Source organism: Brachyhypopomus gauderio, chromosome 5, assembly GCF_052324685.1.
Source record: "Brachyhypopomus gauderio isolate BG-103 chromosome 5, BGAUD_0.2, whole genome shotgun sequence".
Taxonomy (NCBI): domain Eukaryota; kingdom Metazoa; phylum Chordata; class Actinopteri; order Gymnotiformes; family Hypopomidae; genus Brachyhypopomus; species Brachyhypopomus gauderio.
In genome coordinates, this window is record NC_135215.1 from 18,226,493 (window position 1) to 18,251,624 (window position 25,132).

The following is a 25,132-nucleotide window of genomic DNA, read 5'->3' on the forward strand; positions in this document are numbered from 1 at the left end:
ATTCATTATAACTGATTTGTCATTTTCCTCCAAGAAGCCAGTAGGTTACATTTCACTCTGACCGCCTAACGACAGAGAAGGTAAAAGGCGATAATGTCGTTATCAAATATCTGACATGAATACCAAAGTCACTTAATGGACATCATGTACTGTATCATTCGCATCACACTTCAATAACTCAACATCTCATCAGTTTTCTTTGAAGAACTAGTCAAACAGTATCACAGCTGATGTGAAGGTGTTGATTTCTGCAGGTGGCAAATCATGAGAAGGAGCAGGTTTGGTGTCACAGGAACATCTGTGTCTACTGTAAAACTTTACTTATAATATTTTAATATACACAAAGGAGTACAGTACGGTTTGTGAGTCTTCTAACATGGCAGCAAACATTTTTGCCCCAATTACCGTTTTGTGTTTCTTTTTCTTCACGGCAGGAGGGCCCCCGGAGGCTGGGGTCCAGCCACTACGAGATTACATAAACACACACACCAAAAGAGTAAAAAAGAAAGAAAAAACAAAATTAAAATGAATAAAATAAACAATACTCCAGTGGGGTGTGGCTTCCACAAGGTCCATAAATACTGAGACTAAAATAAAAAAAGTTCTTTTTTTTTTTTTTTTTTTTTTGGAGGGATAAACATGATTCATGAAAAGCAAGTAGCCAACATGGATGGTCACAGCAAAGTGAGTTAAAAAAAAATGAGAGGTGGTAGTAAGACATTTCACATTCCGCCAAACGAGTATCTTTACCAAAATAGAATGATTGTAAGGCCAAACTGCATATCCAGCACATTCATCAATAATGTGTAAAAATTACTGAAGCTTCTCCTTCATCTGAAACAGCAGTCTCTCTTTCTCTCTTTTTTTGTTCAATTGGAAGTACACTGCTTTCATTACATGAGAGTTCCTACCAGAGACAATGTGCTCATATGCAAATACGACAACTCTTAAATGTTGGTGTTCTAACATTAAATGGGGCGATATAATAATATTTTGGAGTGAAAAATAAAGGCATATCAAATATGCTCTAAAGTTATTTTAGTTTAAAAGGGGATGGGCAACAAGATTCAGAATGTCCAAGAGGGCTAAAATTGAGCTCATTTGAAAAAACCTGCAAGACAGAAATGAAATGCGAACAGGTGAACCTATTGTTACTGGACTGCAGTCGAAGGAAGCAGGATTCATGATTCATCAAGCTGTATGACAACGTGAGCCTAAAAACGTTTCATTCCCAACGATGCAAACACTGAACACGTGTGAATAATGTCAGTGTCAGCCATGCTGACTGGCTCCTACCAAGGCTTGTTCTCAGTTAGCCTGCTATCTATTTCTGGGTTGAAGCATTTCTGAATTCTGCTATTACAAATGGGCCACCAGTGGACTACAATAAAGAAATCAAATGATGGGACAGTGATCATCAACTCTGCTCCATCCAAACTGTGAAATACATTTCATTATGAAAAACTACTTTATAAATCGAGCATCTACATTTACTGTCAGACCTAAAGATGAAGGATGACACCTGATTAGTTAAAAGTGGGGGCCATAGATGCCCCAATGCGAGGACAGTCCACCCACCTGAACCATCACACGGCTCACACACTGTGGTTCCTCTATAATTCTGTAAAAAGTGCAAGAACCTTTTAATGGAGACATGCGCTGGATCATCAGCATGGAAGACACCCCCCCAAAACCAGACAAGAGCAAGTGGCTTGTTTGGCAAGTAACTATAAGCACAGCTCAGAGCACCAGCTTGTATGAAGTAACAGGCGGTTCTCATTGATTTCACTGCAAAATCTCTGATTGGTGAATTCACAATTATTTATAAGTCATAATTTTGACAGATTTAAAAGGCATGAAGCGCTCGCAAAAATGTTAATATTAATACTAAATGTCATAGTGTGGCTGCTGGCCACACACTCCTCTCCAGACCAGACTAAATAACACCATCGAGCACCACTCAAGCTGAGGGAGCATCTCCAGCCTCTGCTAACTGGTAACGTGCACTTGGGTGTAATTCAGAGAGAAGACGTTACACTCAGTGCCTTGTCAGCATGAACCCTGACGACATCAGGAAGATAACGAGTGCTCGTTAAACCAGTCTTACTTTGCAAACTGGAGAGAATTGGCACTCATAGCCTCCCTCTGCACGGTGCAGCAGGGCCCTGTACCAGGACACCCAGCAACAGCGTGCAATCAGCACGGACATGACTTCAGCCATCGTGGTGCACTGGAGTGTGTTATAAGAGTCAGCCCAGTGAAATCAATGGACACTTGTGTTAGCATGGTCCTTAAAGCAAACCTTTAAATCTCCCACTCATACCTTGCATAGCTTTTAGGACTTCACGGCGTTTTATGAACTTCAAATGTGATTTCATTTTAAAATGGGACAAACAGAGCCAGCCTATAAGTTGGATGAAAGAATGATGAATTTCCTCCTCAAAGGGATTCACAGGTACTGTCAGAGAACCACGCCTTAAGACACTGCGTTGTGTTGCAGCCCTGTGTGAGACATTCTGTGGGATTTCCTGGTTTTCACCCATCCTGTTTTTTTTTCCCCAAAAAGAAAATTGTAAACAGTCGGTAGAAGAAAAACACAAAACCAAAAAAAAAAAAAAAAAAAAAAAAAAAACAAAACACAAAAGAGCACCAGACAGTAACTTTACACCCACTACTGGACTTCTGATCACAGGGTCAAAAGGCCACAGCACCACTCTCAGTCACGTTCCACTGACCTGTGGAAGAGGACTTGGGTAGAGAAGGCAAGATGATCCCCGTAATTAACCTCGGCATGCTGGCCATCAGATTCAACAGTCACTTTGCATTCGGCAAAGCACTAACTAGACAATCTCCAGTGCCTGTACTGACCATGGGTGCTGATCCCAGATCAGTTTTGTCTTTGTCTTTGTTACAGGCCTTTGTTATGATGTGCTGGAAAGCATAACTGACCCAGAAGCAGCACTCAAAGCGAGCTTCTTTTTGAATGAGGCCTTGGTCCTGTTCCTGCCTCTCTCGCTGTCCTCTAGCGCCTCCTGCTGGTCATGGGGAGCTGTGGAGGCTGACTAGAGAGAGTGAGTGACGGATGTGTGGGATATCCATCAGAACGGATAAGCTCCAACGTCCGCCTACGACGCCTCCCCCATGTCCACTTCCCCTAGACCCTCAGCGTCGAAGTCATCGTCCACACATTCGTCACCCCACTCGTCCTCGAACCCCTCTCCGTCCTCCTCATCCTCTTCATCCTCCTCTTCCTCATCTTCAAAGCCCACATCTCCGAAATCCACATCACCATCCTCATCTTCATCCCCTACTATCTCCAGCTCCTCATCCTCGCCCTCGTCCCCGATCACCCCCTCCAACACCTCTCCCTCTTCCTCTCCCACGTCTTCCTCCTTCACCTCTCTAGGTGGAGAGGAAGCAGGGAGCACAGCGCCGTCCACCACCACCTCGTCCTCTACCCCCCCTGGCCGGCTGCCGTAGACGGGCCTGCTGGGGGCGGGGATGTAGAGTTGGGTGGATGCAGGCGGTTGGGGCAGCCTGATTGCGGGGAGTCCTCTCCCGCCCATTTTGGGCGGCGGGTGCAGAACGGGCGTGCCGGGCACGTATTCGCGGATCTCTCCCGGTTCCAGCGGGTCGGGCCCACACGGGTCGTGCTCGCTGCAGGACAGCTTACCGTCCAGTTTGGAGATGAAGAGCATACCGTCACGATGCCGACTGCAGTAGGAGCTGGGGCACATCTCGCAGAAGGAGGCCGCCTCCTGGCCACACTCATTACACTGATGCCACGGGCACTCCCAGCGACCTGACACACACACACACACACACACACACACACACACACACACACACACACACACACACACACACACACACACACACACACACACACACACACACACAATAACTACTCTGGGCTTTACACTTAATGCTGTGCTTCATTACTCCCATCAGTCAGTTCCCTGAGCACACCAACATTAAACACCACGAGCGTGGGCGAGCGTGCACGAGAGCAGGGCCCTGGGCGAGCGTGCACGAGAGCAGTGGCACTCTGAGCGAAGGGGAGGTCCCACTCACCAGCTGGTCTCTTGGCCAAGTTCAAGCAGTCGGCGTGGTAGACTTTGGGGCAGCCCGGTTTCTTGCAGGAGATGATCTGGCCACCGTCACCACAGCAGAAACACTCGTCTTCACGCTCCTTCACCACCTCCAGCGGACTCTTCCTCTTCACAGGCAGCTTCTTCTTCACCTTACGTGCCTTGTCGTCCGCCGACTGCTGGTTCTAGAGTGCACATGCAGACAAACACGCATTTCTGTGTCCGGCGGTGCTTAAACCTCAGTGTATAAACCAACCTTCATACAAAGCACTGAAGGAACCACAAAAACACTACACTAGAGATCAGCACCCCACTCACCAACAAGCATCTGAAGTGTTCATGCTAATGTCTAATAGCAACTACTTCAGTAAGCTAGGGTGACCAAACGTCCGTATTTCCCGGGACATGTCCGTATTTCACGCCCGGTACAGAACGTGAAATATGGACATGTCCCGGGAAATACGGACGTTTGGTCACCCTAGGTAAGCTAGCTAAACACCACGGAGGTCTGTGTGTGTGTGTGTGAGAGAGACTCTGACTATTGCACACTGGTTCAACATGCCCCCTTTCTTGTTAGCTCGTGTTAGTTTGCAGTCCAGTGTAAATGTAACACACACTGAGAATGCAAATTAGCAACCTCTTAAAAAAATGAGAATGTAATGTTGAGCCTAATCAATCATCAATAACCCTGCTATAATCAATAACCCTGTGGTACCTTCGGCCGGACGCCCAGGAACCCGCTGCAGTTGGGCGCGCCACATTTGCACACAGTCTTCCCGTTGCCTAGACACTCCAGGTTGTAGTTGAAGGTGAGCTCCACACCTGCGGGGACGTTAGTCAGTCAATCGCCCCCAGGAGACGGCAAACGTGCACATGAGAAAGGCGGGACGTCCCGCGAGGGGGCGCTGACCTGCAGGGACGTCCTCCAGGGCGAAGAGGCCCACCCGTGTGTCCCCGTTCACGGTCCACTTCTGCGTCTCACAGTTGGGCTGGCAGCAGTGGTTCATGAAGCGCGCCTGGTTTCCCTTGGGCCCAGCGTCGATGATGCGGTCCTGGGGAGGCACGACAGGACGCGTGAGGGGGACCAGAGAGGGCGGCCATAGTGCCACTAATGTGGACTCATTCGAGAGATAGAAAGGAGTGTGTGTTCATTCCAGAGCCTTGCCTTGTCCAGCGTAAGCATGTAGAAGTTAGAGATGTCATTCTCCTGTGCGTGTTTGATGCGTGCGCGACACTCCTCCTCGTCAATCACCTCCCCTACATACTCACTCACCAAGGCGCCCTGATGAGGGCAGTAGAGAGTCACTTCACTTAACAGGGATACAGGGTTTAAACTGCAATAAATGCCACTAATGCTTCTCATGTGCAGTCATTAAAGTTGCAGTCCAGATGTCTGAACTCACTGTATAGTTAATATCACTTCACCACTAGGAACATCATGGATAATGGATATCCAGACTTCCATCATCACTGCAGGTGCACATTCTGAGTACATTTACCCTGCATCCTAAATGTTCAAATCCAGCACACATAAAGGCTAAGTGACGAGTAGAAGTAGAAGAACGCCAGCTACCTTCTTGATGTGGGAGACGCTGCGTAGTCCCCACCCACGGGACAGCGTGCGGAAGATCTCCACGGGGCTGTACTGACGCTTGGAGAAGCTCTGGTTCAGGCAGCGTGCGCCCGCCGCACACACCTGCGGGTGGCACTCGTACATCAGCATGCGGTTGATGCACTCCGAGTCCATGCCGCACGGGGTCTCGTCTGTCGCCTTGCAGTTGCAGCGCGGGATTTCTGACAGGTCTGCAGTCACGATCTGCGCCTTCCCCACTGGACGGTTCACCTGGAGAGAACCAATCAGTTAACAGTAAAACAAGACGACGTGTGAGGAGTGTGTGGGGCGTACCATTAAGGACCTGTGGGCGGCGTGTGGGGCGTACCTAGTGTTGGATGGAGAGCGTTTGTGAACAGCAGTTTTGAGATCTTGCCACAAATTCTCAATTGGGTTTAGGTCTGGACTTTGACTGGGCCATTCTAACACATGAATATTCTTTTTTTTAAATCACTCCATTGTAGCTCTGGCTTTATGTTTAGGGTCGTTGTCCTGCTGGAAGGTGAACCTCCGCCCCAGTCTCAAATCTTTTGCTGACTCCAACAGGTTTTCTTCCAAGATTGCCCTGTATTTGGCTCCATCCATCTTCCCATCAACTTTGACCAACTTCCCGGTCCCTGCTGAAGAGAAGCGCCCCCAGAGCATGATGCTGCCACCACCATATTTGACAGTGGGGATGGTGTTTTCAGAGTGATGTGCAGTGTTATTTCTCCGCCACACATAGCGTTTTGCATTGTGACCAAAAAGTTCAATTTTGGTCTCGTCTGACCAAAGCACCTTCTTCCACATGTTTGCTGTGTCCTCAACATGGCTTATGGTTTTCTTTTAACAATGGCTTTCTCCTTGCCACTCTTCCATAAAGACCACATTTGTGTAGTGCACGACTAATTGTTGTCCTGTGGACAGTTTCCCCCACCTGAGCTGTGGCTCTCTGCATTTCATCCAGAGTCACCATGGGCCTCTTGGCTGCCTCTCTGATCAGTGATCTCCTTGTTCGGCCTGTAAGTTTAGGTGGACGGCCTTGTCTTGGCAGGTTTACTGTGGTGCCATACTCTTTCCATTTCCGGATGATGGATTGAACAGTGCTCCGTGAGATGTTCAAAGCTTGGGAAATCTTTTTATAACCTAAGCCTGCTTTAAACTTCACCAAAACCATATTCCTAACCTGTCTGGTGTGTTCTTTGGACTTCATGATGCTGTTTGCTCCCCAATATTCTCTTAATCAACATCTGAGGCAGTCACGGAGCAGCTGTATTTGTACTGAGATTAGATTACACACAGGTGGACCCTTTTGAGTCATTAGCAGTCATCAGGCAAATTCTGAATGCAATTGGTTGCACTCAGGGAAAATGGGGCTGAATACTTTTGCACGTTGCACTTATTAGTTTTTTATTTGTAAAAAATGTTTTGATTCATGTATAATTTTCCTTCCACTTCACAATTGTATACCACTTTGTGTTGGTCTTTCACATTAAATTCCAGTGAAATATATTTATGTTTGTGGTTGTAATGTGACAAAATATGGAAAAGTTCAAGGGGTATGAATACTTTTGCAACCCACTGTACAGGCCACACCGATTTAAATAGCCTAAATGTGTCCGGAACGCAGCACGGTCATTAATTGTTTCTCAAGGGACGCTTTTTATCCGCCGCTAAGTATACATGCAACAGAGTGCAAATCTAGCTTGCTGAAGATAAGATAAACCTTTATTAGTCCTGCAATGGGGAAATTCACAACTCCCAGCAGCAAAATGACAGTGAAAAAAAAAAAAAATGAGTTGCTAGTTTTTTTTTAGCATCCTCCCATCTCCCACCACCTGTACCGTGTCCAAGGGTTCTCCCAGAACAGAACTGGCCTTTCTAATCAGTTTATCCAGTCTGTTCCTGTCTGCATTAGTGATGCTGCTGCCCCAGCACACTACTCCATAAAAAAGCGCTGATGTCATCACAGTGTCAAAAAAGGTCTTAAGGAGTGGCCCCCGCACTCCAAACGACCTTAGTCTTCTTAATAAATAGAGTCTGCTTTGACCTTTTTTGTAAAGTGCAGCAGTGTTGTCCGACCAGTCCAGTTTTGTGTTTAGGTACTTGTACGAGTTCACCATGAAAACGAGGGACGTTCCTAACCACGAATTCTATCAAACATTGAAGTAAAAGATGATGCCCCAAAGGAACTTTTGCCAAAGGAAGGAGCCGTGTCTGTTGTCAGGAAGTACATAGTACACTTACTGCAATTGCTGTCGAGCAAAAGCTGTGGCAGCTGGTGGTAACAAAAGCAATCTGCTGCGCCACCCATAAAGCTGCTTATACTTGACGTGTTGTGACTGGCATGAGGGTCCGTATGGCAAAAACGATGTAATCGCGGTGGCTCTGCTGTCGCATGTCGAGCTCGTGCACCTCTCGATTTTTGTAACTTTGCGCGTTCCGCTCTTTAGCGCTATGTTAGCGCTGTGCTAAGTCATGTTTGCAGGGTTCATACACCTTCACAAGGTGGAATTCAAGCACTTGTACGTCACTTTCAAGGTCAATTTTCAATTTTTTTCAGCACCTTCAGCTTAATTTAGTTACATAATTATACAGATACACATATTTTATTATATTAAAAGAGATGGTACCGTCTCCCCAGTATTCGACCACTGTTATTATTTATTTGTTTAAATATTATGTAATTTACTTAAAGGTAAGATATTTGGGACTTTTCAGTACAATACAACCATTGACAAACAGCCCTGTCTACTTTATGTCTAAATGCCTCTTATTTGTTATTAACAAACTGGTGTGCAATTTATAATATTGTGTGTAGTTGGTTCACGTAAGTTGTATAAACCTACAGTTTTGATGCTGTCTGAAAAATGTTTTAAATAAAAGGCTTTGCGTTTTTACTGCAACTGTCATGCTAAATGATTCATTCACTACTTTAGTGCTACCATTTGAAAACTGATCATGTGGGGCCATGCAAATCTGTATTACATGGAATACTTGGGTGGAGACATTTTTCTAACAGTGGAATAGGGTACTCTTAACCACTCTACTGCAGTAATTCTTTTCGTAATCAATGCAGTTAACACATTATGCATGGGGGAAAAAAATCGTTAAACACAGTGAAACTGATATAAATTTAAAAAATACCATGATATAGAATTTTGGTTATAACGCCCAGCACTAGGCGTACCTTTAAGGCCTGTACGGGGATGTGGGGCGTACCTTTAAGGCCTGTATGGGGTGTGGGGCGTACCTTTAAGGCCTGTACGGGGTGTGGGGTGTACCTTTAAGGCCTGTACGGGGTGGTGGGGCGTACCTTTAAGGCCTGTACGAGGTGGTGAGGCGTACCTTTAAGGCTTGTACGGGGTGGTGGGGCGTACCTTTAAGGCTTGTACGGGGTGTGGGGCGTACCTTTATGTGTCGATATGGCGGTGGTTTCTTGTCATTTTTCCTGTCCTCCTGAAGCTGCCTCATCTCCTTCTCTGCCTGCAGTTCCCGAAACCGCTCAGCTGCCTCATTCAATGCTGCACAAAGTCCCCCCCGACCAGACACATTCAGCTCTTCAATTCACTTCTTAAGGAATTCAGCACCTTCTGACACAGCGTTCAGTACCATTGCTAAATCAGCAGTTCCAGTGCCCTACAGAGCCCACACTCCACCCAGCCCCTCCCGTCCCTGATCCTCAAAGCTCTGGCTCTCCCCTCCCCTCATACCATTAGGCCCTGCCCCTCCCCTCAGAGCCCCGCCCCTGTCCCTCCCCTCCCATCAGAGGTCTGCACTCCCACGGTAATCCCGCGGGTCCCGTCACAATATCTTGCGGCGCGGGACAGAATTTAATTGTTATTGGCGGGAGTGGGAGTTTAATTAGTCCAGGCGATGTGGGAGCGAGACCGCATATACATGTAGAAAAATCCCGCAAATTAATAAATAGTCTAGAAAATTATAATAATAACATAGGAATAGGACGAAAACAACTAATCATTCAGTAAGTAAGCAATAAACTAATTCAAAATATTGGCTAAGCAACTGATCACGTGAACATGAAGTGTGCGTCATTTTGATACAGAAATGGCAGAGACTGTAGACCAGGGGTACTCAACTGGCGGACCGCGGTCCGGATCCGGACCCGAACGCAGTCCTGTCCGGACCCAATCTCATTCCTGATTAACTGGATACGGACTAAAACAAAACCGTAGCATTTATTTCAGGGCTATTGAAAAAACACTCCGTCACGAGTGTTACGTTTGCCACCCCCGCTCAACAACTTACGTTCGCCACCCCCGCTCAACAACAAGTCTGCCTGGTTGACGCTTCGCGAGCGGTGCGAGGGTCCGCGCGGCGAAAATGACGTAATCGCTGTGGCTCCGCGTGTGCGCGAGTGCCTCGCGCGCTGTCGGTTCGCGAGGTCGTGCACCTCTCGAATTTTGTAACTTCGCGCCGCGCTTCAGCGCAATGAACAAAGTCACGTTTTCAGGGTTCATACACCTTTATAAGGTGGAATTCAAGCACTTGTACGCCACTTTCAAGGTTCATTTCAATATTTCCCAGCATGTTAAACATAATTAAGTAAAAAAAACGCCCAATCTTCACGTCTTCACGTTCTCTCATGTTTCGTCCTGGAATTACAAGAGGCTCTTAGGCCTATTTGTTAACCTAATACAAGAGAACTATTCAGTCAGACAGATATTTGTTGTGAAACCAAGTAGTTACAATTTCAAGCATTTTAAAGTACTTTAACCTAAATTCCAGCACTTTTCAAACCTGAAACATATAGCAACATTAAAGTTGGTCAGGTAAATGTTCATTTTCCTGTTTTGAGGGGTGTTTCTACCACATATCGTTTCGGACAAAACGCCTATCGTTTAGGACAAAACGCTCGCGAAAGTATAAACGCCTCCACCGTTCGCGCACCGTTCGCGCCCCCCCCCCCCCCCCCAACAACTTACGTTCGCCACCCCCGCCGCACCGGACCTCAGGTCACAGGTATCTGCCAAAACTGGACCGCGGACAAATTTAGTTGAGTACGCCTGCTGTAGACGGTCAACCAGGTGGAAAGTGTGTGGAAAATTCAATTAAAACAGGCGAATACACTACAATTAAGCCAACTACAGGAAAGTATGATGTATGGAAGTCATATTCCATTGTAATTAATGGAGATGGAAATCGTCTACCATTTGCTTGTTGTGAGAGATGTCAGAAAGTGTTGGTGTACGTCACCTGACGGCATGTGTTTGGACTGTGGTAAGAAATGGGTCAGCACGATCCATCGCTATATTGCTGTTTTAATACATAAGAAAATTAAAAGTACTAAATTTAATTAACTCAATTCGTATTAGGATTGCGGGCTGGGGCGACAAAAATGTGTATGTGGCGGGCGGGTGCGGGATTAAAACGAACGATTCTTTGGCCAGTGCGGGCAGGAGCGGGACTAAAACAAGCAGGAGCGGGCGGGAGCGGGACTAAAACAAGCAGGAGCGGGCGGGAGCTGGATTAAAACAAGCAGGAGCGGGCGGGAGCGGGACTAAAACAAGCAGGAGCGGGCGGGGAGCGGGATTAAAACAAGCAGGAGCGGGCGGGAGCGGGATTAAAACAAGCAGGAGCGGGCGGGAGTAGGACTAAAACAAGCGATTTTTTTGCGGGAGCAGGATTAAAACAAGCGGGAGCGGGCGGGATTAGAAAAGCAGTCCTGCGCAGACCTCTACTTCAGAGCCCCACCCCTCCCTTCCCAGCACCTTTCTTGTAGACGGCGTCTGCTCCCTTTCCCATTTTCTCCTTGTTGCTGGCATCGCCCTCCATGTAGGGGAAGCACCGTGCCTGATAGGTCCACACGTAGTCTCTGGAGCCAAAGAAGTGGACGGGGAACTCGCCCACCTCGTGCCGCATACGGGAGATGTTCTCGGGGACGTTCTTGGGCAGGCTCACCTCAGCGGGCCACCACCTGCAACGGTCAGCCATGCGGTGTGACATGGGCGAAGAGGCTGCATGTGCGTTAAGAAGTGTGGGGGAAGACCTCACCTGTAGCGCCCGACCTTCACCCACAGAATGTCCTTGTAGTGGGGCTTCCTGCCTGCACGGCAGTCATTGCAGTACCAGCTGCCCTTGGGCATGTCTATGTTCAGGCACTCGCGATGGAAAGCAGCAGGGCAGGACTCACAACACAGGAGACTGCCCCCTACAGCAAACGATAAGTATTACAACACAAGAAAATACGTGTTGTCATGGGATAACAGCAAACAACAGAGGCTATTAAGAGAAAAACCAAAAATCTATATACTATACTACTAACCATACTACTATTACTAACAAAAGTATCAATTACTATCTTTAGTATTTATATATATATGATGAAGCCCGTTTGTTACACGATGACCATAAAGTACTCCTGCAAGTCCCTCTGGACGTAGGCGTCTGCCAAACTCTAAATAAATAGATTGAAACAAGGCGTAAAGTCCCTGGTCATTGTGAGAGAGGAGGCACAAGAGAGGAGGGGAGGTGGAAGAGAGGAGGGGAGGTGGAAGAGAGGAGGGGAGGTGGAAGAGAGGAGGTGGAAGAGGGGAGGGGAGGTGGAAGAGAGGAGGGGGAAGAGGGGAGGGGAGGTGGAAGAGAGGAGGGGAGGTGGAAGAGAGGAGGGGAGGTGGAAGAAGGGAGGGGAGGTGGAAGAGGGGAGGTGGAAGAAGGGAGGGGAGGTGGAAGAGGGGAGGTGGAAGAAGGGAGGGGGGTGGAAGAGGGGAGGTGGAAGAGGGGAGGTGGAAGAGGGGAGGGGAGGTGGAAGGGAGGGGAGGTGGAAGAGAGGAGGTGGAAGAGGGGAGGGGAGGTGGAAGAGAGGAGGTGGAAGAGGGGAGGTGGAAGAGGGGAGGGGAGGTGGAAGAGAGGAGGGGAGGTGGAAGAGAGGAGGTGGAAGAAGGGAGGGGAGGTGGAAGAGAGGAGGTGGAAGAGAGGAGGGGAGGTGGAAGGGAGGAGGTGGAAGAGGGGAGGGGAGGTGGAAGAGAGGAGGTGGCAGAGGGGAGGGGAGGCGGAAGAGAGGAGGTGGAAGAGGGGAGGGGAGGCGGAAGAGAGGAGGTGGAAGAGGGGAGGGGAGGCGGAAGAGGGGAGGTGGAAGAGGGGAGGGGAGGCGGAAGAGAGGAGGTGGAAGAGGGGAGGGGAGGTGGAAGAGAGGAGGGGAGGTGGAAGAGAGGAGGGGAGGTGGAAGAGAGGAGGGGAGGCGGAAGAGGGAAAGGGGGAGGTGAGGCGGAAGAGAGGAGGCGGAAGAGGTAAGGGGGGAGGTGAGGCGGAAGAGAGGAGGCGGAAGAGGTAAGGGGGGAGGTGAGGCGGAAGAGAGGAGGCGGAAGAGGTAAGGGGGGAGGTGAGGCGGAAGAGAGGAGGCGGAAGAGAGGAGGTGGAAGAGAGGAGGTGGAAGAGAGGAGGTGGAAGAGAGGAGGTGGAAGAGAGGAGGGGAGGGGGAAGAGGGGAGGGGGAAGAGGGGAGGGGAGGGAGAAGAAGGGAGGGGAGGTGGAAGAGGGGAGGTGGAAGAAGGGAGGGGAGGTGGAAGAGGGGAGGTGGAAGAAGGGAGGGGAGGTGGAAGAGGGGAGGTGGAAGAGAGGAGACGGAAGAGGTAAGGGGGGAGGTGAGACCTTCAGAGCAGACGAAGCACCAGCTGACGTTGATGTGCTCGTGGTTCTTGCAGCCCTTGCGGGGGGTGAAGTGGTTGGGGCACAGGAAGCTGTTATTGGCCAGGGGGACGCTGCCCGCAGCCATACAGAAATCATTAGCGTGGTAGGCCACGGGACAGCGCACGCAGCGGGTCAGACGGCCTGCGTACACACACACACACACACACACACACACACACACACACACACACACACACACACACACACACACACACACACAGTCAAGCAGTGAGATGGAAACAGATCCCATAGGGCTTAAAAAAACAAACAAGGGCTATTTAGGACACATCCCAGCTGGGATCTGCAGGTCCATAATCAATCCATCCAACCAAAATAAACAACTAAGTGAATGAGGCAATATTCTAGTTGATGCCTAGTCTTCATGCTCTTAGCTGTATTCGTGCTTCAGCCATGTGCTTCTTCTCATGTTTTCTGTTAACCACGTTCAATGAATCCCCTTCATTGTCTCCCCCTTTTATTTTTCACAGGCAGCTTTCTTTGAAATCTGCCACCAATCACCCCGTCACTGGTCAGAAGGCATCATCAGACCACCACAAGCGTACTGAGCTCCTGGACTCACCCTTGGAGCTGCAGGGGTTGAGCGGGTTGGTGATGTAGCAGGCCAGGCAGACGTGGAGTGAGCAGCGGAACCCCCGGTTCTGCTGGACCGTAGGGGCATGCTTCAGAACACACTCCATGTGGTAGAACTTGCCACACACCGGGATCATACACCGCCGCACGGTCTCGTCGGGCTTCTTGCACACGAAACACGTGTGCACGCCTTGGAGAGAGCACATGAACACACGGAGGTCAACACCCCACATTTCCCTGGGGTGCAGTGACGACAACCGTCCATCTAAACGCAAGGCACCTTGAAAAAGCACTTCCGAGTACACACCTGTAGCGTGCGCCACGTGAGGAGGGGCCTCACCTGTAGCGTGCGCCACGTGAGGAGGGGCCTCACCTGTAGCGCGTGTCACGTGAGGAGGGGCCTCACCTGTAGCGTGTGTCACGTGAGGAGGGGCCTCACCTGTAGCGTGTGTCACGCGAGGAGGGGCCTCACCTGTAGCGTGTGTCACGCGAGGAGGGGCCTCACCTGTAGCGTGTGTCACGTGAGGAGGGGCCTCACCTGTAACGTGTGTCACGTGAGGAGGGGCCTCACCTGTTCTGCACTCGTGGCAGATGAAGCGTCCCTTGGGCATCTCGCGGATGCCAATGCAGTCGAGGTGAAAGGCTCCACAGCACTGCCCTTCACACAGGAGAAGCTCACCTGTCTTCTCACACACCTGGTAACACACAGCACCATGCTGAACATCAGAAGACCCACCAAGCACCAGCTCACACCCACCCAACTGTGGCTGCCAGACGTCCTTATCCAGAGGATCATCTAAGCATCAGCACAACAGCACAATAACTGGGGCACAAGCGCAGGACCCGGTGCTGCTAACACACTCCGAGCACACAAACACACTCCGAGCACGCCATCTCTTTCTAAAGACCTACAAGCTAACCTGTTCTACTTTGCTCACATGCACAAATCAAATCATCGTACAGATATGTAGCACCTTGGAAGGAACCCAAGGCCACTTTACAACACACACACACACAGCTTTTACAGTCACACAGCGGACTCTCAAGCAGGAACCTCGACACTCTAGAGGAGGTGCAGGAAGGGGTGGGAGGCTAACACCTGGTATAGAGCACCATGCGCATGCACGGACAATATATTTAGGACAGCCAATTGGCCTAATCCCCGTGGATGGTGGGAAGACACTGGAGAAAACCCACACAGACACAGTGAGACCATGGAAACTCCTCCCTGCGGATCAGCTGACCCACAGATAATTTACCTGACACACGTTCTCTTTCAGGGAGGCGGTGCCGCCCTTCTCTCCCACCTTCCTGTTGCTAGACAACCCAGCATCAGTGCTTAGCGACTCTCTCGCAGAGAGAACCCCCTCATTCAGTGCTGCTCCACACACCTGGATGGAAGATGGAGAAATCAGACCAATCAGACCTGTGCCGTGTCATCACATCACTGCTAAACTCATGTTTGTGAAAGAGAAATCAGAAGCTTTAATTTAAACTAATTTATCTGGAATCTACATTTTCAGGCTCTGGGGAGAAGCCTTATGTGCTCTAACAAACTGAGGTCCCGACCTCGGTGTCTGGAGGACCCAGGGCGTCAGGCGGGTTCTGATCCTGTGTCCTGGCTTCAGCTGGACTGCAGTGTTCTCTGGTCGGACGACTGTGAGGTATGCCGAGAGAAACTGGCTCGGTTGCGGACGGTGTCTGTGCGTCACCCGACCTGAGGCCGATTCCTTTAAACAAACAAGTGACATGCTAAACTCCAGATGACAGATGACGGAGAAAATCAAAGCTACAACACCAAGAGACAATCTGGACAAAAAAAGAGTCCTGACCTGATACAGAAGGCAGGCTGGACAGAGTGGTCCCAGGAACTTCATTTTTCTAAGACAAAATAAAACACAAATAAACAAATACCATCAAACACCACATTATCCAGGTACTCAAGCATACCGTAGCATATAAAAACCCGCCCACCACAAATAAAGACCAATACCTTGAGGTCTGAGACTCCCACGTCCTCTGGCCAACTACCCTGCTGTTTACACTCCTGTACAGAGGGGAAAAAAGGATGAACAACAATGATGTACATGGTGTATAAAAAAAGACTGCACTGGTAAAAATCTTCACCTTCTTCTTTGGATTCCTGAGAAGTTCCTCGTCGATGACACACTCCAGAGCTTTTGGTGTGGGCTTCCGCTGTCTCCTCCTTTCCAACGATGCTGCAAGACGGGCCAGCAGTTACCAGGAGGAGATGATCCGCACGACCCCAGTATGGAGTAAAGGCTCGCCTCTTACCAGCTCTCTTTTCGGAGGATTCCCTTTCGGGCGACTCCACCTTACAAGGCGTAGACGAGGGTGGTGTTGGTGAGGGGAGGGTGTGGTCTGGTGCGCCTGCGTCACTCTGCTGGGGGGGACCAGCCGCTGACGACTCCGGTAGCAGAGCTGCGTCTGAGCTCACGGAGTCAGACGGTTTAGGGTCAAAGGGCTGCTGCTCGAGATTAGTGTTATTAATCCAGGACCCCTGCGGAGAAGCGCAACACGTCACTGGGGTTATCTTACTGCGCCCTTTCTGCCCCATCAAACAGAACCAAAGGTTCTGCTCGTCATCGTAAAGAAACCAGAGGAAGACTCGGCTCAACAGGGACGGTTTTAGCCACTCAGCGTCACTCGGCCTTACCGCTTTAGAGGACTCCGGGGTCCTCTTCAACTTTTTCTTTGGAGAGAAGATTTGTTCATACTCCTCTCCCCACTCAATCATCCTCTTACTCGGTTTCCTGAGCCTTTTGTTCTCTGAGTGAAAAAAATACGTCATTATCACAAAACAAGAACCCAACACGCATTCTCAACTTAGAATTACTACCTTTTCAGCTTAAGTCCTCCGACATATTAGCCAGTGTCCATCCAGGGGCAGAGACGCTAATTTAACATAAAATGCAAGACTCCGCTGTGTGTGATTTATACAGAAACACTTCGAAATAACTGCTGTTAGTACACAATGGATGTAGAGTCAGTTATTTTCCAGTTACCCACGGAGGACAGCTACAGCCCTACCCTTCAGAAACACCCTGCGATCTGCTGCCTGCACTGTGAAGACTGCCATGTGGGTCGCCGTGGGGACTGCTCTCTAGCAAAACTGAATACGCAAACTTCCAATCCACGACTGCTGCTGCTGTTAATGACAAACCATTATAACCATTAAAGAGCACAGACTAATCACCAAGATACCCACTGCACTGTTTATGAGAGAACAATTGAACATTGAATCTGATCTCATCTTATTTCCTACCCCTGAGCATTCTAGCACAGCACTGATGCTACGTGACAAGAAGCCACTGCCCGTTGCCCACGCCATGTGTACATACCTCATGCGTTTAGTAATGTCACAACATGAGCTGTGAGCTGAATATTACCCCCAAATATCACTTACCAGTACCCTCTTTCCTCTCACCCTCACTCGACTCAGGACTTTGGAGGCTCTCCTCAAACACTCCGTTGAGTCGGGAGGGTGGTCTGACCCTGTCGTGCACCAGAGGGGCCATCTGCTCGTTCTTTGGCTCAGCCTCGAACGTCTGCCATCGCTTTTTAGGGGCCACTGTGGAGACCGTACCCTTGGCGCCGCCCTCTTGGCCACCGTCGGAGTTGCAGTTCGAGAAATCCTCCGGTGCAGTTGCTCTCGTCCCGAGGATCTCGCACCTGACGGGCGAGCCCTGCTTCTTCCCCAGCCTGCTGGCGCACGGGGACGTGCTGCTGCTTGCGCCCTCCTGTTTTTGCACATCTTTTCTGCTCCCAGACTTCGGCTTAGCTTTTCCTGGCCTGGAGGCGCCCGTGGGTGTTTTGCAAAGCGGCCCGTTCTGGAGGCCAGCAGCTGGGACGTGGCCCTGGTCCTGTGCTCCGTCGGGGGTGGAGGGGTCGGGGTGCGGCGTGGGGATGAGAGAGGGCTCCTGCTTGATGAGGGAATCGGGTGGAGCTGGTGGCAGAGTCAGGGGCCTGCCTTCCTTCTCCCGGCTGTCGTGCAGGTCCTTCAGCAGCATGAGGAACGTGCTGAACTTGTAGTCGGACTCCGCACGCAGCGACGCTTCGCTCGAGCCATGTTCCTCCTTCACCAGAGACTTGAACGAGAGCTCCTTTACATCACCGAAAGCTTCCGTGGCCGAAGGGGGTGGAGAGTGGGTGGTGCAGGACGAAGGTGAGGCAGGAGAAGCATCCTCTTCCTTCTTGATCTCCACGGTGCTGATGAATGTTTCCACGGGTTCGTCCTTGGGCTCCCTGGCGGGAGGACGAGGCCCGTTCTGAGGAGGCTCCGTACCGGACCAGACCCTAGTGAGCTTGAGCAGGGTGGGGTTGGGTGAAGCTTGGCTGCACTGCGTGGAGACGGAGTGCGTCGACCCCTCGGCGGGAGCCGTTTTCACCTGCCACCGCGCTCCGCCGCTCTCTGTCGCGTCTGTGACTGGGGAGAGCAGACCGCTCTCGCCTCCAGGAGATGGGGACGGAGACGAGGTCCCTGGAGTGGGCTGGACCGGGCCGGCGGCACCAGACCCCTCACACGCAGCCAGCGCCCGGGACATGAGCTTGCAGCTCATGGGCAGGTAGAAGGAGTGCATCTCGAACGAGCCGTCTGAGAAGCTGGGGGAATCGCCCCCCAAGCGCCTGCGACAGGAAGCTGCGGACGCCTGGCTATCGATGGCGGAGCGGCTGTTTTCTGACGGCCGTTTCGAGGTAGCACCTTTCTCCACCTTACGGGATTTTCTCGCTTTTTTACCTGTGCGTTCGGGCTTCCGATCGGCACCAAGCTCCTTCTCTGCTTCCTGCTGCTCGTCTGGACGTTTAGGACAAAGTATCCTGGGAACAGAATCGATGTCCAAGTAAGGACAATCCCTGCCGTCCGATTCGTTGCCCTTCACAGGAGCAGCAGGAGTTCCAGAAACATCCGGCACAGGGCCTGAAATCAGCTTAGAGAACGTGCCGTCTTTCACCGCAACTGGACTCTTACGCGTGGAACTCTTTTTCTTCTTCTTCTTGGCGGATAACTTCTTTCTGCTTCCCTCCTGGGATTCCGTCACAGAACCGGCAGCCGGAAGATCGTGTCCGTTGGAGAAGACGGGGCCCGATGAGGCAGGCAGGGTAGCGGAGCGGGTCGGAGTGGTGGCAGATCTCTCCTCTGTAACGAGAGTGTGCGTCTCCCTCACGGTGGCCGGAGGAGGCTGGCAGCTAACGGGTTGGGGCAGGGCGGCCTCTGCTTCTCGCACGCTGGTCATCCACAACGGCATCAGACGCTTTGGAACCTGTGGCGGAAATAGGACAAGTCACTGGTGATCCAGCCGGGCACCATGTGATGATCTTTTATGCCGATGTTCACGGAGTTAATAATATAGGTTAAAAACCCTGGAGTGCTGACAAACATGCTAACAAAAGAACAGATGAACTAAATGTTGAAGGCAGACAATACCGTGTATTTGTAACCCTTCTCCCTCTGCCTGCCTCGTCGTCTCAGCACCGGGAGTTTGTCAAACTGATGGCCTCCTTCGAAAGGATGAGTGGCTTTACCAGAAACCCATGCCTGGTCCACGATCTCCCCAAACGTCCTGACAAAGTACAGGCGGCAGGGCCTGCGACTGGGTTCTGCAACACCACGCCACACAAACCATCATACCAGAGATCTGGACCTCAGGACCACACAAACCCAATGAACCATCCATCATAACATGACCTAAACATGCTGGATTATCAAAAAAGTTATGTTTTCCACTTAATTCAAATTGACATTTCAACAAAAAAATGTCTGACCAAGCAATAAATAAATAAATAAATAAACACGTACACATACCAGTAAAGGAAAGAATTTCTACAGCTGATGTATTCAAAACAAAGTCGTGGCTTTGAGGTTCACATATTGTGACAGAATGTCACAATATTGAAGATAAGATTTTAAAATAAATGATAGAAATCACAATAGTGTTTCTGTTTACTTACACGGTTGACCAGAAATCACCTCAATGAAACACACATTTGTACAAAATGCTAAATACACAAAAATCATCAGACTTCAATTTTACTGTGAAAAATGTCCACAAATATACTGAGACATAATTCCCATGTTAGTTAACATTTTACACAGTGTTCTCTACAATACATTAAGGTATATTATGTCACATCAAATGCATATTGGTCTATATCTCTGAAAAATGCAGTAAAGCACTTCGTTAGAAACACTAACTATCCTCATGACATGCCCCAAAATCACGCTGTGACGTAATACCTAGTGATAGCATAACATCACATGAGCCAGACCCTGGCTACAAAACTGCTACACTCACAATAACCCTGGGATGAATACCCACAATTCCATGGGCCATTAAAAGATCAATAGGAGCAGTGACCTTTCATCCTGGTGTGTGTCTCAGTCAGCGGCTCTATAGACACCCGGCAAGGCCACCAGGGTCTCCGGTTAAACTTGGCCCAAACCACATCACCCACAGCGTGCTTCACCCAGGGGAGGGGCTTCTTTTTTGGACTGTTGGACTGAAAAATAAATGTATACACAAAAACTGTAAATCTGCGGTTCATAAGATCCATTCAGAAAGCACAAGAGAAATAATTCAGTACACTACCTAGCATGGATTTTGATACTCTGACATTTTTCTGCTGAGCTAACCAGCATGGACTGGGGCTGAACCCAACACTCCTAGACAAACTGTAGCATTGTATAAATATTTCCATGTGAAAACAATAAACTCTGTATTTGTTTGCCTCCGTCAAACCAAAGAGCCTGTCCACTGACCACATGACACTGGCATTTGAAATGTTAATGTTATATGATGCTAAATTATTCTATAATAAATCTCTATTTCTGTCTCACACCAATAATCTCTGTCCGTGGGGGGGTGCCCCGTTTCGTTCTCCAATGGGGAGCACATGGAGTTCACCTAGTCTCACTTCTCAAATCACCATCTTCAAAACCCCTGATGATGGCTCTCTAAGCACAAGGCACAGTGGATGAAGTACTGCAGACATCCCTCAAAGTCAAATCTGGATTTGACATTGGTGTGTTAAAAGGCCTAAATAAAAGCATGTCAATTACCGTGAATCAAAACCAGCTAGTTACAGAACATTGTTTAAGCGCTTGACAACTCAGAGCGCCCGGGCATCATCATTACTGTTGTTTTGTTGATGTTACGTTGTTGTGCAGTTCTGCAATATAGCAGGCCAATTTCAAGACCTTTCATTATTTTGTTTCACCATAGAGAGTATATTACAATTTGTTTTATATTAGGATCTTAAGAGACAAGATTAGAAAGCATAAAATGAAGTATGTTTCTGCTTGACAGAGTGTGATGGTAGCTGGTATAGTGTAATCAGAGTGCTGCACAGACTAGCAGGAACAAGCATTTTTGTCAAAAGGAGAAGTAAATGATCTCTGTAGTCATTTTCTGCTTCATCCTGCCATAACACGGTCTACCCAACCTTTATACTGCAAACATATTACAGTAAAACCCTCTTCACATCACATCATGTTCAGAATTTCATTACTCCTGCAGTTCTAAGAATATCCGGGGCTCCTCGAACAGAGCCGTTTACGCTGTAGCTGAGTACTAAATTAGTACTTAATTAGTACTAAATCTTCTACTTTGTGTTCGCAGATATTGTTGCATAAATTTTACACCCTGGGAGTTAATCACGCTGAGTGGAGAGCTACTTCAGTCCTCCCTGTGCTGCATTCAACAGGTTTTATGATCACCATGGTCAGTGTGCTTTCTGTAGGTGCGTGGCTCTCTCTCTATAGGCAGGCTGTGCTGTGCTCGAGAGTAACATGCCCTAATAAACCAACATGTGGAGGAACAGATACAGGCAGTGCTTACAGGGCTTGAGTGGGTGTCGCACGGTGAGCTCGGTCTTTCAGGCAGGCCGGAGTTGAACATCGTCGCACAGTTTTCGGTGCTGGGCAGGTCAAACTCACTGTCTGAGTAGTCATCATCCACACTGTCAAAATCCTCCAGCATGACGTGGACAGGCAGGGGGCTGGCTGAGGTCCGCGCCTGCTGCGGGTCTTTGGGGTCTGTGTCGGAGGGCTTATGCCTGCTCAGCCCCACGGTTGGAGCGACGGAGCTCTTCTCATTCACAGAGTCCCTCATTTTAGACAGAGGTTTGAACGATGCCCCATCTTCATCCACCTCCTCTTCCTCATCATCATCATCGTCCTCCTCCTTGTCATCTTTACTGTCCCCGCTGTCAAACAGACTTGACTCGAAATGCAGGAAGCCATTGGGGATGGGGGAGAAATGCTCCAGACTGTCAGAGCTCACGGGGGAGAAACCGTTCTTGTCCAGGTCCTGAACGTTCCTGTAGGTCCCCTCATCAGTACCGCAAGCGTTGGAGCAGGACGAGCGGACCGCACTTAGCCCAAACTCAGAACCCCCCACAGAGCTGTGAGAGTGAGCCTTGTCACGCCCATGGAAGTCTTTGTCCTGCAAGTTCTTATCAGACCTGTTCACCATGGTGGTCAGGTCCTGGAGTCTCCGAAGGGGACTGTAGCTGGAAGAAGCGTAGGGGAACTGGGCAGTGTGTTTGTAGCCGGAGTTCGGGAGACGCGCAGCGGACAACTGATCCGCTTGTCGTTTCCCGTGGATTCCACAGGAAGTGATGCGGCTGTCGTGTGCCCGGGAGTCCTGCAGGTCAGGACTGCACTCCGAGACATCTCTGGCAGCCACTTTATATGACTGATTCATGTTGTCATGGCTTCATCCTGAACAACAATAATAATAATAATAATTTAAAACGTCATATGCGTACATATACACATGAATAATATTAGTATTTGAAAACGACACGTGCGTGTGTGTAGTTCTACGCGAGCTAAAGGTGAGACATCTAAGGCTCTTGTGAAACTACCTGCGATATAGTTCTGGTCCAGTTAGCTGGAAACAGAGTAATACAGTACAACATGCGAAGCACAAATGTCGGTGATTTACAGCAACTGCCTAATCCGGATGATTTGGCTGATACTACATCCTTGTTGTTAAAAGTCTGGAAGTGTTCGGTCCTGCTCGGTTCCCACCGTGCACATGTTGTCGGGCTACCGGGTGCGCTGCTCAACACCTCGATAGGCCGTCATGTCACAACCCATAAGAGAAGACAAAGATAGCCACATTCACCGCTACAAACAGCCGCAATGCTCGGTTATACCGACAGAAACGCTTAGTATGGTCCTGCCGTGTCTTAAAATGACCTTTTGAGGATACACTTGAGTGAAATTGACAACAAGATACGCTCCTGACATCCCGTGTGAGACGTGAGGAAGCTAAGCGTGTGGTAACACTAGTGCGAGGCTAGTGGACACGAACATCTAACCCACGGCGACGCTGTGAAGCAAGACATTTAAAAACGGACGAATTGAACCATCAAATAACCACGACCATAGAAATAAGTCTCCGGAATCTTACCATTTACGGCTCGGTCACAACAAAACCATTCGACATCCTTTCAAATGTGTACACGCAGAGCCAGTTTTTTGCAATTTGTGAAAGAGGATCTGCAGAATGCCAGCAGGAGCGAGACTAGGCCCGGGTCGAGCACTCATTCTTCCTACTCTAGTATCGCCTCATCGGCGACGGTCCTCTCCAAATAAAAATGATAATAAAACATTCATTAATGGTCAAAAATAAGCGAGTACTCGTCACCTCCACCAAATCATCTAGACAGTGCAGACATGAAACGTATCCCAAGTACGTTTTAACATGAGCGAGTTGAATTCAAATGCATGCCCGTTTATCCTGCTACCGAGTGCCCCTGGTCATGTTAAAGCAGAGCCCTGACTGTGCTGCCGACAACGACCAATCGGCACCGCCACCCAACCCCCCGTCCGCACCGGCCCACTCCACACTTCCACCAAACCCACACAGGTAGCTCGCTGCACTCGTTTATAGCAAAAAGAAACGTGCACGGGGTTGGAATTAGTCCCGAACTACGGTTTACGTGTAGTACGGTGATGCACTGTGTGTTGGGTGTGAAGGACGAGGACAACGCGTTTAACCCTAACGTCATTTGTTTCCTTGTCCTAACAAAGGCGTAACTTCCTCCATTTTAGACTACTAAAGCTTGCATCGCTTGGTCCTGGCCACGACTAAACACGGTTGGGAATTGTAACGTGCATAATACCACCAGCATCAGAACCGAATCCTTATTTAGATCTGCTTGTCGCGAAGTTTTTAACGCTCTTTTTTGGGCTGCTGTAAAACAGGCCACACCACTGTAGCCCCAGAGTCACGCAGCTTGTGCAGATAATGTGAGACAGGGCTGTCGTATCCCAAGATCAAATGCAACAACTTGCTTTTTATACTCTCTCAGTAAAGCGATATAGTCACACGACGAGGTATCAATAGCTAGATGACAGGATTTATAACACTAGTTTACATAATAAAACACTCACTTAGGCCTGTGTTGTGTATTTTTACGTTGCACCTACGTCTTCTACGCTCCAAATGAATGTTTTTAAGGAGACAGAAGGAAAATGTCGGTATTGGCCAAGACCGGTCCAAAGCACAGATTCCATAAATGGTTCGCGGTGTTTTGTTCTTTGTTCCAATTCACTGACTGGGCCTTTCCGCTTTTTGCGCGCACTGAAACATCGACATAAAGGCAGCAAATAGTCAGACGGTTTCTTAACGTTAGACTAATGAATCTGTAAGTAGCCTACCATAACACACGTCGACGGTAAGCCAGTGACACACTTGAAACGGAGCCTAATGTATTCTCCCTGATTACCAGCAGCAATATTAAGGATATTTACCTTGGGACTGCGTTTGCAGGCTTGGTTTTTGTTCTGTCCGCTGCACAGGGCCGGTCGAGACAGACTCGGCAAACACGATTCCTGTTGAATTTCTAGGAATAATTCACTTTTTTTCACAGTGATTTGTACTAACAGGGAAGCCCACCATAAAGAACATCGAAGTATTCTTAACTCACATACAGTCTGTGATTAAGTGAACGGTACGAGCAATTTGATGATCCATTGTCGGGGTTTTAATGGAAGTACCATTGCTTTGGAGTGATATTTGTTTATTTTTAGCAGACTGCGTGTGTTTGCTCACATAACAGTAGTTGGTCAAAGAGTTAAAAACAAAACCCAATCAGACTGACTGTGGCAACACCGAGTTCCAGATTTCTCTCAACATAAATATTGTGTGGGGGGCAGCAGATCACTACAGGTTGTACTA

The 25,132-nt window shown here is 49.1% G+C and overlaps 1 protein-coding gene across 5 annotated transcripts; it reads right to left on the minus strand.

The window, feature by feature from the left end:
• Positions 1–299: 299 nt before the first annotated feature.
• On the minus strand, positions 300–24,789 carry nsd1a (nuclear receptor binding SET domain protein 1a). Of its 5 annotated transcripts, none has more exons than XM_077006182.1 (24): positions 24,706–24,789; positions 21,779–22,662; positions 20,300–20,441; positions 19,369–19,541; positions 17,350–19,204; positions 16,600–16,712; positions 16,218–16,443; positions 16,050–16,141; positions 15,916–15,969; positions 15,755–15,803; positions 15,492–15,652; positions 15,182–15,313; positions 14,494–14,617; positions 13,912–14,112; positions 13,293–13,472; positions 11,698–11,854; positions 11,415–11,620; positions 9,094–9,206; positions 5,665–5,934; positions 5,257–5,373; positions 5,002–5,143; positions 4,807–4,913; positions 4,075–4,276; positions 300–3,802 (listed from the first exon to the last, which is right to left on the minus strand). In XM_077006182.1, exons 2-24 carry the CDS (start codon positions 22,643–22,645, stop codon positions 3,126–3,128), a joined length of 6,360 nt encoding a protein of 2,119 aa, XP_076862297.1. In that variant the 5' UTR covers positions 22,646–22,662; positions 24,706–24,789; the 3' UTR covers positions 300–3,125. The 5 variants fall into 5 exon arrangements, with proteins under 5 accessions (XP_076862297.1, XP_076862298.1, XP_076862296.1 ...); XM_077006183.1 differs by lacking the exon at positions 24,706–24,789 and adding an exon at positions 24,613–24,628; XM_077006181.1 differs by lacking the exon at positions 24,706–24,789 and adding an exon at positions 24,346–24,459.
• Between the last annotated feature and the right edge of the window lie 343 nt (positions 24,790–25,132).